General features: G+C 48.9%; 1 protein-coding gene and 1 pseudogene across 2 annotated transcripts in view; both read left to right on the top strand.

Moving 5' to 3' along the window:
* The window catches only part of Srgap3 (SLIT-ROBO Rho GTPase activating protein 3), a 230,337-nt gene extending 216,487 nt beyond the window's left edge, over positions 1 to 13,850 (top strand). For both annotated transcript variants that reach the window (XM_029478506.1, XM_021165145.2), the window contains exons 19-22: positions 574 to 754; positions 2,200 to 2,349; positions 4,508 to 4,835; positions 8,646 to 13,850. In XM_029478506.1, the coding sequence (XP_029334366.1) occupies positions 574 to 754; positions 2,200 to 2,349; positions 4,508 to 4,835; positions 8,646 to 9,059 (1,073 nt within the window). In that variant the 3' untranslated portion in view covers positions 9,060 to 13,850. The remainder of the gene's footprint in view (positions 1 to 573; positions 755 to 2,199; positions 2,350 to 4,507; positions 4,836 to 8,645) is intronic.
* On the top strand, positions 12,311 to 13,154 carry LOC110295744 (annotated as a pseudogene).
* Positions 13,851 to 14,435: the final 585 nt, after the last annotated feature.

Here is a 14,435-nt window from a genome sequence, read left to right as displayed (position 1 = left end):
CTCTTCTCTCTCTCTCTCTCTCTCTCTCTCTCTCTCTCTCTCTCTCTCTCACACACACACACACACACACACACACAGGATACAGGGTCTCATGTAGCTCAGACTAGCCTTAAATTCCTATTATCCTACCTCCACCTCCCAAATGCTTGGATTATAGGTGTGCATTACCACACCTGGCCAAACTGGCTTCAGTAATTATGCAACAGAAAACAAGGATCTGGCCTGCCAGCTCCCTATGGACATTTTAGATGTTTGTTTATTTACTTTTTTTAAAAAATAAGTTATCATTATGTAACCCAGACTGGTCACAAACTCACAGTCTTCCTGCCCTGGGCTCCAGAATGCTGAGGTTGCAGGTCTGTGCCACCAAGCCTGGTACTCAGTGGACATTCTGAGAAATTGCATGGCTTGCCTAAGATCAAGGAGTCTGAGCCTGGTGCGCAGGGGTCCTGAGCCCCAGCCCATGCGTTCATCAAGCCTGCCGCCCATGATTCCTCACTGAAGCCAAGGCTGCATGAGTCACCGGCCACTCCTAAGACTTCACAGATGCTCTTTCTCTTGATTTTCTTCTAGAAGTGGAGCAGATTGAGGCCATCGCCAAGTTTGACTATGTGGGGCGGTCCCCTCGTGAACTATCCTTCAAAAAAGGGGCCTCACTACTCCTGTATCACCGTGCCTCAGAGGACTGGTGGGAGGGCCGCCACAACGGTGTAGATGGACTCATCCCTCATCAGTACATAGTTGTACAGGACATGTGAGTGATAACTGGGGCCTTCTGTGAAGAATGAGGGAATAGATTAGTGATGTCTGGAACAGGCAGTGGAAGAGGAATAGATGTACAGGACATGTGTGTGAGAACTGGGGCCTTCTGTGAAAAATGAGGGAATAGATTAGTGATGTCTGGAATGGGCAGTGGAAGGGGAATAGATGTACAGGATATGTGAGTGAGAACTGGGGCCTTCTGTGAAGAATGAGGGAATAGATTAGTGATGTCTGGAATGGGCAGTAGAAAGGGAATACTGGGAATTTGTTCTTCCAGATTCAATATGTTTGATAATCTCTAAGAATTTTTTCTTAACTTCCTTTAAGTGGAAATCCACAGAAGAAATATGCATGTTGCTCATCCTTCCAATGATACAGAGATAGTATTAGGTCTGGGGTCACCATCCAAATCCATGAGCCACATCTAGGTTACCACCATGGTCATTAGCATCCCATAATCTTCTCGCATCCCTCCCCTATCCTGAGCTTTTTCTGTAGCCGGTGATCAGCTCGCCAACCCTAAAGGCACTTAGTCCTTTACTCCAGATGTGACCTTCAAAGGGGGTGGAGAAAAAGAAATGTTCCTGGTCTCCTTTAACCAGATGTCATTTTTAATGATTTAAGGAGTTAAAAAGCCACACATCCTAAGAATCCACCACTGCCAAGAAAGTTCAAGAAATCAACACTTTGTTTGGGATTCTCTCATTCCTTTCCAGCGTGGACAGGCTTAGCAGAGCTGGCCTGTCCTGGTAGCAGCTACAGAGCTAAGCTCCACAGGATGAGAATCCTAAGCCTATATTGTGATGCAGGAGAGAAGGTTCTCAGCTTGTGCAAAGGCCAAGGCCAAGCGAATGGGAAAGGGGATGCTGTAATAGTGGGCCAACTGGCAGCCCTGGAGTCCACAGACCTCTGACAGCAAGGGCAAGTCACTGGAAGGAGAAGGCTATAGAGGGAAACTGGCAGAGCACCCCTAAAAGCATGGGCCACCTCACAAGAATCCTGCACCGCAGATAGGGAGATAAGGGACTGAAGTGGCCCTTCCTTCCTTGCTTGGTTCTGAACTACCTTGCATGGAGCCATAGGAAACTCAGCATACAGCACCCTATGCTGGGAGGCTTAGCACTCAGTACCCCACACCCAGCTTGCAGACTCCAACCCCCATTTCTTCAACCTGTCTCCATCATTGAAAGGGTCTAAAAGAACAAGCTAGAAAAAGGTAAAGAAACAGAGATATAGGAGTAGAATACAAGGGAGCCACCTGCTAGCAAGCCTGGCTATGCAAGCATTGTGGTGGGTGTGTGTGGAGGGAAGGTGTTCACCCTGGGCTGCTGGAATAGCCATAGGTGTGTGCAGACAGCTGTGAAGGAGTTCTGGGCATCCCGGTCCTTCCTCAAGAGCATGGGAACCACCTCCAACTCATGTCTCTCTCCTCCCCAGGGACGATGCCTTCTCCGATAGCCTGAGCCAAAAGGCTGACAGCGAGGCCAGCAGTGGGCCACTGCTGGATGACAAGGCCTCCTCCAAGAATGACCTCCAGTCCCCCACAGAGCACATCTCTGATTACGGCTTTGGGGGGGTGATGGGCCGGTAGGAAACATGGGTTCATTTTTTTGTCTCACTAGTACCCATTTGCTTGTTTGTGTCTGAATTGGGAGAAGCAAGAGGGCAGGAAGGGGAGGAGAAGGCTGTTACAGCACCTTGATCCTACAAGCCACGACCCTGGGAATGGCTGGGTGGGCTGGCTGGAAGGACCCAAAGATTCTTGGTGTGAGCCACCCAGCTTTGAGGGGGAGGGAAGGGGCATTGAAGAAGGTGGAGGAAGACATATGCTGGGCTCATAGAACTTTTTTATTTTAAATTAATAATCATAGGCCAGCCTGACCACATAGTAAGACTGTCTTGAAAATTTAATATGATAGTACTGAGGGGGGGGGGAGAGACACAGAGAGAGACAGAGAGAGACAGAGCAATAAGACTGTCTTGAAAATTTAATATAATAGTAGTAAGAGAGGCAGACGTGTGTGTGTGTGTGTGTGTGTGTGCGCACACACACACACACACACACAGAGAGAGAGAGAGAGAGAGAGAGAGAGAGAGAGAGAGAGAGAAGTTGGCGAGTGCTTTTCTTCCTTTCTCCAGCAGCTCCCGGATCCTTCCAGCTTTCTGCTGGAGGTGATTTGTTATACAACATTTTTAAAGATCTAAAGCTCCCACAGTCCCCCATCCCTGAAATACACCACTTAAACAGAGAGCTCACACCTCCTTTTGTGCCAGTGAAAGTTGATACCCGACTCCGCCCACCTGTTTAGTGGGAGCAGATTTGCCAGTTTCTTCACAGAGGCTGGGCTGCATCACATGACCCTTCTACCAGCAAGCCGCTGTGCAAGTCCTCCTGGGAACAGGAACAAGAGAGAAAGCTAACAGCCTGTCACTCTGCCTCACCCCCAACCCCCGGTTCTCTTGGAATGTCAAGTCTGTGTGTCCCCCCAACCCCCACCCCTGCTGCAGAAGGGTCATGTAATCAACCCAGTCTTTCCAGAGATTGGAAGCCACCTGTGTCAGCATACAATGGGAGCATACTCAAGAGTTTATTTTAGTTGAGGCCCTGATGGCTCTTTTAGAGCTAAGTCTATTCAGTTTGGCTTTGGACACTGCAGGATAATAGAGTCCACAGAGAAGTCAAAGACTGGGGTCCACCAATGATAATGGCATGGTCCCCTGCTCCTAGGAGGACCATACCATCTCCTGTCTCTCTCCCCTCTTCCCTCGCTCATCTTTCTTCTTTTCTTTCTCAAAAGCCTCTTCCTCCCCAACACCTATGCTTTGGTCCTATTGGGGCACCTCCAGGCTTGCTTAGCTTTGCTGGGGGCAGAGGGTTTGAATTGCCACCAGTCTCATGGAACTTGGTCCATTCCCAGCATCCCATTCTTCCCTTCCCTCATCCCCATCCAGCCTTTCCTCCCCTCATGAAGACCTCTGTATCTTGGGGGACTTCCATAGGACAGAGCCATCTTTAAGTTATTTTTAAACCCACTCAGATATGGGCAGGTGAGAGATGATAGTTCATCGATGTAGCTGATTCACCGGATGGACTTGGGAGAAAATACAGGAAAGCTGTGGCAGACATGGGTCAAAGGCTTGTGCCCTCCCCCCCCAACATTTCCATAAGCAGCTCATACCCTTTTATACCAGTAGAGCACTGGAGGTGGACAAGGTACCCATAGACCAGAAGCATAGTTTAAAATGACGTATTCACTCTTCAACAACTTGATTTCCATTGGTGGGTGACAACGGTGAACAGGTGTTTTGTTCCTAGAGGTCCCCTCCTGTGCTTACTGTGGCCTTTTGGTACAGTCAAGACTCAGTGTTTCAAACCAGCTAGAATCTGAAAGGCTTCAAACTATATATGACCAGAGCTGGCCACAGCATTTCCAGTTTGAAATCTTTCTGCCCCGATCTGACCTTAGAATCTACTGACCTTAGGGTCTGCAGTATTGCCATGGCCAGCCTGGCTCCCACTCTCCACATTCCTCCCTGGGTCAGGTTACTCCTCCCCTTTAGGGGAGGTGTCACAGGTCTGAGCCCGCCTTTTATTGCTAAAGTGTCCATTCTGGCTGAATGAGGCTTCACTGTGCTAGCTCCTCTAGATTCCTGTGTAGCTGTAGCTTGGGGGTTGGCTGGTACATTCTGAGACTGGCGAGGGTTGACTTCTGCCCCATACTTCCTGCCCCTGGCTCCTTTGCAGAGTGCGACTACGGTCCGACGGAGCAGCCATCCCCAGGCGCCGAAGTGGGGGCGACACACACAGCCCACCCCGGGGCTTGGGTCCCAGCATAGACACGCCACCCCGAGCTGCTGCCTGCCCCAGCAGCCCCCACAAAATCCCCCTCAGCCGGGGACGGATCGAGAGCCCTGAGAAGAGAAGGATGGCGACCTTCGGGAGCGCTGGCAGCATCAACTACCCTGACAAGAAGGCGCTGACAGAAGGGCTCTCCATGAGGTCGACTTGCGGCTCCACGCGACACAGCAGCCTAGGGGACCACAAGTCCCTGGAGGCTGAGGCCCTGGCAGAAGTAAGGGCCCCACAGAAGACACTTAGGCCAGTGAGACACCCAGTGGGACAGAGGGTGGGAAGTGCTGAGTGGGGACCACAGGGGCCTTGGTGGGACTTGAGACTGAGTCAGACAAGACATTGAGTTGGCTTCCTTTCCATGCCACTAGCTATGGCCCTTGGAAAGACTGGAAGACTCCCCAGTGTTCAGGCTGGAGAGAGGGTAGCTGGGTTATGGGACTGGGGCAATGGTAGCCCTCTCCCTGAGATGCTATGATTAAGTCCGTGTATCCATGCATGTATCTATCCATGTATACATGCATGCATCCGTCCTTTGTTCATGACTCTATTGATTTAGTGATGAATCTTGACTGGGCATCTGTTGGGTGACATCCATCACCTTCGATGAAGTACAGTGGAGACCTGATGTACTTTGGCCCTGCCCATGTGAACTTAGAGTTAAAGAGAACTGCCAACACGAAATGGCAGCTAGGCTGGGTGTCTTTAGTAAGTGGGGGGAGGGGTTACATCATATTTTGAGAGTCTACAGTTTAGAAGTAATGCACTGGGAGGAGATGGACAGGACTGAATAGTAGAAGCAGAATGGAAGACTAGCTCAGGCTCTTCCAGAGTACTTCCTGTTCGTTTTTGTTTGTTTTTTGTGTTTGTTTTTGTTTTTTGTTTGATTTTTTTCCCCCCACTGGCCAGATGAACAGCACCATGCATTGTTTACCAGTTCACGTCACTGGTCATGTCTAGTTTGGACATTGCATTCCCAGATGTCTCCATTGTTATTGCCCTAGCTGTAATTTGGGGCAGCGGTCCATTACATGCCTCTCTTGATGCTGTCTCTCACTTAAGAGATAACAGGGCCCAAGAGACCCTGCAGGCTGGGGGGAAATCTCTTGTGCTGATGGCCTTTGAGTACCATTCAGAAGGGGTTGAGGTAAGCCTGTGAGCTTCTGAGCGAGTCCTTACAAGAGTTCAGGGAAGATCCTCAGAGAATCCCCTGACTGGAAGCAATGCACCACCAGCTAGAACTCCACACGTGGCCTCTACCTCATGTACTGATGCCTACCTCCAGAGAGTACTTGGGGTCAGCTGGCTTGAGGTCCCTTACATGGACACTCAAATGTAGTCTGGGGCACCGTGTCTAGCACATCGCAGACTGCTATGAGATACCTGTGGGGTATTCTGCAGTTAGCATCATTTATGCGGTGGTACTCTAAGTAGAAATGTATATTGACAAGACATTTTAGAGCTTTGCAATAGTTTGTTGAGCACTGTGGATCTCCAGCAAGAACAGAGTGTATTCCATTGCCAGACTTTAGTTTTATTTGGGGAGCACTTCGTCAGCCTAGTCTAAGAAATACACTCAGCTATCCTATGCACGCCCACTCTAACTGGATAGTGCTTTTCACCAGTGGAAGTGAAACTGAAGCTCACGGGAAACTGTGGAAACAGTCAAGAAGACGCTGGCCAGCTACTTGTTCAACTTTATTTCTGAGTCAAAGGGGAGGTGGTATGGAGAACCTCAAATAGTAGATGGATTCACCCTAGATTCTCTGGTCTCCAAATGCCCTGAACAATGTAGAATTGAAGTTCTGGTAATGAGGCTGCTATGGAAATGTGCAACACTGTCATCTGAAGTGGGGAGGAAGTGACAAATGAGGACCTTCCCCACGGTGTCCCTCAGTCCCCAGTGCCTCTCTGCAGCTTCACCTGGCAGACTTACGCATTCCTCATCAGACTAATGCAAGGCTGCAGCCTAAACCCTTCAGCCCACCTTTCGCTGAGCTTTCTGTCTTTCCCGTTTACACTCTACCGGGGATGGGGAGATGAGAAAATTGCATCTTAGTTATTGACACTTTTATCTTTCAGCTCCCATTACATTAGAGCAAACAAAGGGGATTGTGGGGACAATAGGAGACTAAGTCCCAGAACAGTGGTGGAGGCTGGGGTGACCCTGTACAATACATAGGGAGAAGAGCCCTGCCTGCGGAGTCACTTACAACTGAGCCTCTGAATAAAGAAACTCCCAAAGATTCCTTCTTAAAATTGCCAGCATGGCATGCAAAGAGTTAATCATAAAGGGGAGGCATAAAACTGGTTTTAGTCACTAGCAGGATATAGAGAGCAAATGGGATAGACTTGCACAGTGAGGTGAGCAAGAGGCTGGCTGGGGAAACTTTGGAGTCTGGCAGGAAGGAGGATGCCTGCAGATCCAAGGAGAGCATGAAGAACGCTGGTGGGTAGAGGCCTCTTCAGTATCTCCAGGCTCCAGCCCCATCTGTCTCCCCAGAGCCATGCATTTCTTCCAGGGCTGGCCTCAGACTGCTTAAGAACAAGTATCCCTTAGCAGCCAGCATGGCTCAGATTGCACATGGCACCTGCAAGTGGTTTTAAGACAGGTCCCTTGTGCTCTCCGTGGGTTCTGGGTCAGATCAGCTTGGATACGGAAGCAGCCCCATTAAAAGCCCCACGAACAAGGACATGAACTCTGAGGAGTTGGATGACCACTGTCTGGCAATTGGCAGAGCTTCCTCCTATCCATCCTCTCACTGCATCTTCCCAGTGAGTGTGGGCTTCCAACAGATGGGTGGGCTGCAGTTCCGAGTGGCTGGTGTCTGCCCAGTTTGCTCAGCTTCTAGTCAGTGCTGCCTTCAGCCCTAGCCCTGCCCTGGATTGGTAGACAAAGAGCTCACTCAGGTGTGCCACAGCTCTGACTCCTGAGGTACTCTCTTTTTAATGAGGCTGCCATCTACATTTTCCCACACGAGCCTTTTAGATCATAATACTGGGAGGAAAGCGGTCTTCCTGTCATTCTAGGATGCACGGTATATGTTCTGTAGAGAGTCATTTCCCTTTGGGCAATGATTTTTTTTTTAACTTTTAAAACTGGTATACAGTTATATAATTCTGTAGGGTGGAGTATGAATTCTCTCGATATCCATATGTGTTAAAATGTAAGACTTTATTTTTTTTTCCATTTGATTTCATGTGTGGGTGTTTTGCCTGCATGGATGTCTGTAGACCACATGTGCACAGTGCCCACAGAGGCAGGTGAGGTACAGCACGTTGTAAGCTACTGTGTGGGTGCTGGGAATTGAACCTGGGATCTTTGGGAAAGTAGCCTCTTTCCTTAACCACTAAGCCATCTTTCTACCTCTAAGATGAAGGACTTTTAGTAAAACAAAAGAACAACAATAACACAATGGCTAGGGCAGAGACCCGGGAGCCAGACTGCCTGGGTTCTGACTTGCATTGTCTTGTTATTTAGCTGTGTGACCCTGGGCAAGGGACTTGACTAGACTGAGCTTCAGTTTCCTTATGCGTGTAATAGTTGTCTCTACCTTATCGATAAATTATTCAAAACTTTGGATAAGTGTTCAGCATTAGGTATCATTGAAGTGGGGACTGTTATTACTGTTTCTGAGTGCTTGCTATGTGCCAGGTGCCATGCAAGGTCCCGATCATTTTATATATCCATCAACCCTCTGAGGAAAGGATTATAATTGTCTGCAGTTTGCCAGTGAGAATTCTCAGGCTCAGAGAGGTCAATGCAGCCCCATAACAAGGCGGTAGTAGAGTCAGTTTTTTGACTGAATGTTGTCTGCCTGCCATAACTTGATCTGCCTTTATGAAGGTGACTTCCTATTCAGGGCAGGCACAGGGAATGCTCACGCTGGTTCCCTGAGTTGGTTGCAAGACGCCCTTGGGGTCTGATCTCCCTCTGGGCCATAGGGCTTCCAGAAAACATCCTCTGGAAAGTCTTGAACTGGCTAGCAGTTCTGAAGACACTGTGTTGACCAGAGCCCTCTCTGCCCCCTAGGACATCGAGAAGACCATGAGCACCGCTCTGCATGAGTTGCGGGAACTTGAGAGACAGAACACTGTCAAGCAGGCACCAGATGTGGTGCTGGACACCCTGGAGCCCCTGAAGAATCCACCAGGCCCCATCAGCTCAGAGCCCGCCAGCCCCCTGCATACCATTGTCATCCGAGACCCTGATGCTGCTATGCGCCGAAGCAGCAGCTCATCGACAGAGATGATGACCACCTTCAAGCCAGCCCTGTCAGCTCGCCTGGCTGGTGCCCAGCTGCGTCCGCCCCCCATGCGTCCGGTCAGACCTGTGGTCCAGCACCGATCCAGCAGCAGCAGCAGCTCAGGTGTGGGCAGCCCGGCAGTGACACCTACGGAGAAGATGTTTCCTAATAGCTCCTCGGACAAGTCTGGCACCATGTGACCTGCAGGACTGGTGACACTGCCATGGCCCACTGCAGCACACCAAGGCCTAGGGTGGCCTCAGTGGCTTCCACTAGCTTCCCAGGGATCTCCTGGCCTTGGAGGGCAGATCCTGGAAGGTCAGCCTGGGAGGGTGTATGTCTGTGGAGAGCAGAGGCCCAGGCGTTAGCTGCAACTCCCGCTCAGCCATGTGAATGCCACAGACCTCTTGTGGGCAAACAGACATGCCAAGGAATGCTGGAGCAAGATCAGTCCCAAGGACAGTGGTTCCTAAGATTGAGGCAGATGCTTACCAGCTTCTCATATTGTCACTGGAAAATTATTCTCTCGATATTCTCTACATACGTATATATGTGTGTGTATATAAATACACGCATATATACGCATATGTGTACGTATGTGTCTGTAGGTGTGTGTATATATATATATTTATGCATCTATATACATATACTAGAGAGCTGGACATACACACATGCTAACTGTATATAGACGCTCCTTTTTTTTTTCTTTTTATGAAACTTAGATTTACCTCAGACCCATGCCACCAAACATCTCCCACTCTTACTTGGTGGGATTTGCAGGGACTTCTCTGGGAGAACTTAGAGGCCCCACAGTAACTGCGAACGAAGCAATATACCACTAACCTGCAGAGACACAAAACCAGAAACAGTCTCCAGCTGTCTCCAGAAGTCGTGGCCTTCCAGAACAGTCTGCCCCTCAAGGAAGGGTGGGGCAGGCAGTACCCCCAAGCAGGCTGCCCCTAAAGGTGGGGAACCCTTCATAGAAAACCCTTCACCCACCCCCCTAGAGACCCTGCCCTGTCATCGGAGGCCAAAGGTCAACTGTACCCCCAGAAGGCACAGGGGAAGTTGGTGTGAAGACCCTTGAGTTTGTATGCTGACTCAGGATGGTGAGATGCTGTGGTTGGGGGTGTGGGGGAGAACAGGAGGAAACAAACCAAACCCAAAACAGTAGTATGGAGTAGTTCAAACCCTACCCGTGCTGTAGGGACAGATCTGTGCTGACTGTACAAGTTTTACTTCTCTCATCTTCAAAATATTTCATGGTTTTTTTCCTCCTCGTTCTACTGATTACGCTTTGTCAGATTTGGAACTAAATGGGCAAGGAGGCATTCGGTCACATCATATCTGTTTGAGAGCAGTCCACACTCTGCTCCCCGCTGGAGCCTCCAGTGCCCAGCCATCCCTTGGCCTCCATCCTAGGAGGACTGGGCTAGGAAGCACCGTAGGCTGGGATGCTATGAAAATGGCAGTGCTCCTCACCCTCCTTCCCCTCCTCTTCTTCCGTTCCTTCTAAAGCAGTTAATGTAGACAAACATGGTGGTAGAAACAAGGTACGTGATTCTGCAGTGTCACAACAGCCTTCTGCATGGCTCTTGTTTGATTCTGTTTTACCTACTTTTTTTTGTTGTCTCCATTTTCCAGATATTTCCAGAATTGTTGGATAATGCGCCACAGGCAAATCTAATCCTAGTGGGACCATTTCTACTCTCCTTCTGCATGCCAAACCAACCAAGGATCTTTTCCTCCTCCTCCTCCTCTTCTCTCTCTCTCTCTCTCTCACACACACACACACACACACACACTGAAAACACACACACACTGAACACACACACACACACACACACACACACATACACACACTGGCTGGTTCTCTGCCTACCTCCAAGTTTTACAATCCATAATCTGGAATCTGTGTCACAGCCCCCACAGGAGCCCTGTGACCCATAGCTACACCACTCCTGTCACCTACAGATGCTTTGAAGTGCCATCCTTGGCATTTCTTCCCTTTGGGTTTACTTCCACCATTTCTTGGGTCCTCCATTTAAAGGAATCTTGACCACTTCCCTAGGGAGGGACCTAGTGAGTCACTGGTCCTTGAGTGTGGGGAGGATCACCCATTCTGCCTTGCCTGTAGGATCAGCACTTGAGTACACTGTGGAATAAAGAATGGGCTCCAAATGAGAATGCCAGGAAGATGCCCGAGCCATCAAGCCTCCCTTCCCTCTCAACTCCTGCTGTGATGGGCCCTCTGTTTTTGAGCACATAAAGATATCTCCATTTTATAGTTGAAGACAGTAAGGCCTGGGGGCGGGAGGACTGGGACCTGCACAAGATATGCCAGATGGCCTAGTGGGCTGCATCAGGCTCAGGAAGCCCTCATTTCCAGGAATCTGCTATCTCTGCTATGCATCCGGGAGATAAGACTTCTCTTTTGTATCCCAGGGCTATTTCCAGATTTTTAAGTCCACTCACCTCCCAGGCAAAAATGCAATATTCTCTGCCTGGATACCAGATAGAAGCAAAATTGAGTTTACAAATCTAGTACCTGACGCACCTATTGCCAGTTACGCTGTGTAGATTTGTCTCTGGGTTGACTTATTTCATTTTCCTTACTGCCTCTCCCCAAATGTCCCAAGAGCAGAGCCTCAGCTGTTTTCCTTAAGCATCTATCTTTCCCCCATTGGCAAGTGGCTGATGAATTCACATTTAGGGAAGCACACACACAGATGGCAGATGAGTCCCCAGCTCTTCCAACCCCCAATCTGAGCTTTGATGCAGAACAAATGGAAAAGCACTGTCCACCCCCATCCCCAACACACTTCTTCATCTGGTCCCCTTGCATGTCTCAGCCACCCCCAGGTCCCAACTCAGTCCCAACTCAGTCCCATCGGTGTCTATCTAGTGTGAGCATCTCCCTTCTGACTCCTGCCTGTTTTTAGTCCACTATATATTGCTGTATTTGTTAAATGCTGGAAAGTAACTGTTAAAATGTGAAACTGTAATTTTTTAAAATGAAGGCTACAATTACATTATAGCCATTGCCACTCACCAAATCTTTGCACTTAGTAGATAGATCGATGTAAAAACAAATACCAGAAACCTAATTGTACAGTGATTGGGGTGGGGGGTGTAGTAACATAGTTAGTAGTCCTCAATATAGCCAAGCGTACAAGGGGAAGTGGTGTCTACCAATGTTCATCACCATTATTGAGAGCTGTACTGATCAGTTAGTTTATAACGGGCATTTTAAAATTTTTTATTTTGGCTTCATGGAATGATTTCCTAACCTCCAACTTACCCCGAGGTCAAGCCTTTTGTCTTTATGTATAACTCGTGTTCAGTCTGTTTTAGGAATGAACCAGCAAGATGTTCATTTAATTAAAACTGACCAAAGACAATTAATTCCTGGTCTAGTTTCCTGGGCACCGTGTGGCCCAGTTGCCACTAAAGACCTTTCTCCGATCAATTTGAGAACAAGCCGAGCTTCCAACCCGACTCACCCTCCCTGTCCTCCTTCTCTTTGTCCTCGTCGAGCTGCTCTGAGCTATGGGATCCTGTGAACAACTGTCGTTTTCCTTCTCTTCAGTGCTAACTTCTCACCTTGAAGCGCCTTTTGAACCCCCCGGACAGAGCACACAACTGGAGGGAATTGTGGACGTGGGAATTAAGATGAGGGAGTCTTTTCTCTGAAGTCACTAAACTGGGGATCAGGAGGGAAACGGATTCCTAAGGAATGGAAAGGTTTATATCCAATGAAGAAATCAAATCGGAGTGGGAAGAGACACAGGGAAATGGAGCCATCCGTTGGCTACTGGCTGGAACCAGCAGTTCAGAGATCTGCCTTATAAACACTTTAGACTGGTGTGTGGTACGCAAGGGGAGCTGGTGGGAGAGAAGCCTGTCCAGATGTTCCCTTCCTTGGCATCTCCTAGAGTGCCTTGTTGGGTGCATCCCTTTCTTATTCAGGAGGCATGGATGCAGAGGATATATCGTGACTTGGTACTTGGTCATCATTGGGTGGCCAGCGCACATACATTTGGAACGAGTGCTGAAAAACTCTCCAAGGACTAACACAACAGCCCTCCCTCTCAGCCTTTCTGTTTCTAACTTTTCCTCTTCCAGATGGTTCCACACTAGAGCAAACGCCTCATTCTTCTGAAAAACCCAGAAAGAGGTGGAGTGGGGTGTCATTTCTAGCTGCGGTAGTGGGTCCTGTCGTACTGGGAGGGAAAGGCGTGACAGGGGAGGAGAAGGCAGAAAGGGGTGAACCAAGGCATTGCTTAGCTGATTTTCTGCTGTGCAGAGCTAAGGCTGACAGTTCGTGTCCACTTCCCTGGGGTTCTCTGGGGTCTCTTCTCCACTGAGATGAATGCCAAGTGGAGAATTCCACATACTCCAAGCTACCCATGGGAACGGCCAGAAGGGACTTCACTGTCAGTCCGAGACCTCCTGACCTCTTAAAGCTGATCTGCCAGCATACTGTTGTCCCATCCTTTGGGACTGGCCAAATGGCTATTGCAGTCCTTTGCTGACAACTCCTTTCTGTGCAAACTGTCCCAGGCAAATCACAAAGCTGTTCCTTAAAGTGGAACCGCCAGATTGCACTTTCCTTCCGTGATGGAAGTGGGTCGAGGCTAGCTCTGCTGCCCAGGCCCTCGTTCCAGGCAGTGTGACTGTTTACATGGTTTGGCAATAGGTTTGCTTCTGATTGCTTCAGAGTGGCTGGTCTGTTTTGTTTGCTTTGCTTTCTTTCTTCCCCCAAATTATGACAGGAAAAACAAACTGAAACCACCCTAGGAAATTGCTGGTTGCCTGTCCCCATGTGATGCTAACTGTTGCCCTCTTCTGGGTATCATTTCTCTACCTTATGACCAAAATGCCCGTCCTATAGAGTGTCTGATTGGATCCTCTGTTGCGTATTCTGATGGTGCCTGCTGGTTTGATGTGGAGCTATCCTGTGAAATAAAACAGCTTAACTTTTTCTCAAACATATTCTGTGGTTGTTTACAAGCATAACGACACACCCGGGGGAGTGGCCTTCTTCTCCTTCAGTCCACTCTGTCTGTACACCTCTTCCATCAGACTCCCTGAAAACACTCCAGTGTTGCAGGATATCTGATCCCTTTGTGAACACTGAGGTTGTGTTCTTTACTGAAGAGTGAACAACTCTGTTTCCAGTTGTGGTGCGGCTCAGCACTTACCACCCACCTTTAATCCTATCTTTTTATGTGCCTGGAATACAGACACACATACAGGACTTAGTACACACCTTTAATCCCAAACAATGAAAGTTAGTTTGTAGGAGGAGGCACTTGTTTGAAAGTGATGTCTAATTGAGTGACAAAGTGATGAATTAGAGAAAGTTTTGACACCTTTGGATATGCCCAACTCTCAGGAGAAGAGAGGAAACAGACGCCAGTTAAAGGAGCAGTGGTTTGCACAACGAAGGTTAGCCGCAGAAGTGGAGGATTGAGGATTTGAACCACTTGTTTGCCAAGTCGTGCACTTTTCATGTGCCTCACGCCTACTTTCACTGTATCCTCACGGCCTCAAGGCTGGGTCAGGTGTCCTTA

This window comes from Mus caroli, chromosome 6, assembly GCF_900094665.2.
Source record: "Mus caroli chromosome 6, CAROLI_EIJ_v1.1, whole genome shotgun sequence".
In the NCBI taxonomy this organism is placed as follows: domain Eukaryota; kingdom Metazoa; phylum Chordata; class Mammalia; order Rodentia; family Muridae; genus Mus; species Mus caroli.
The sequence above is the reverse complement of the archived record's forward strand: the minus strand, read 5'-3'. Positions and strand labels throughout refer to the sequence as shown.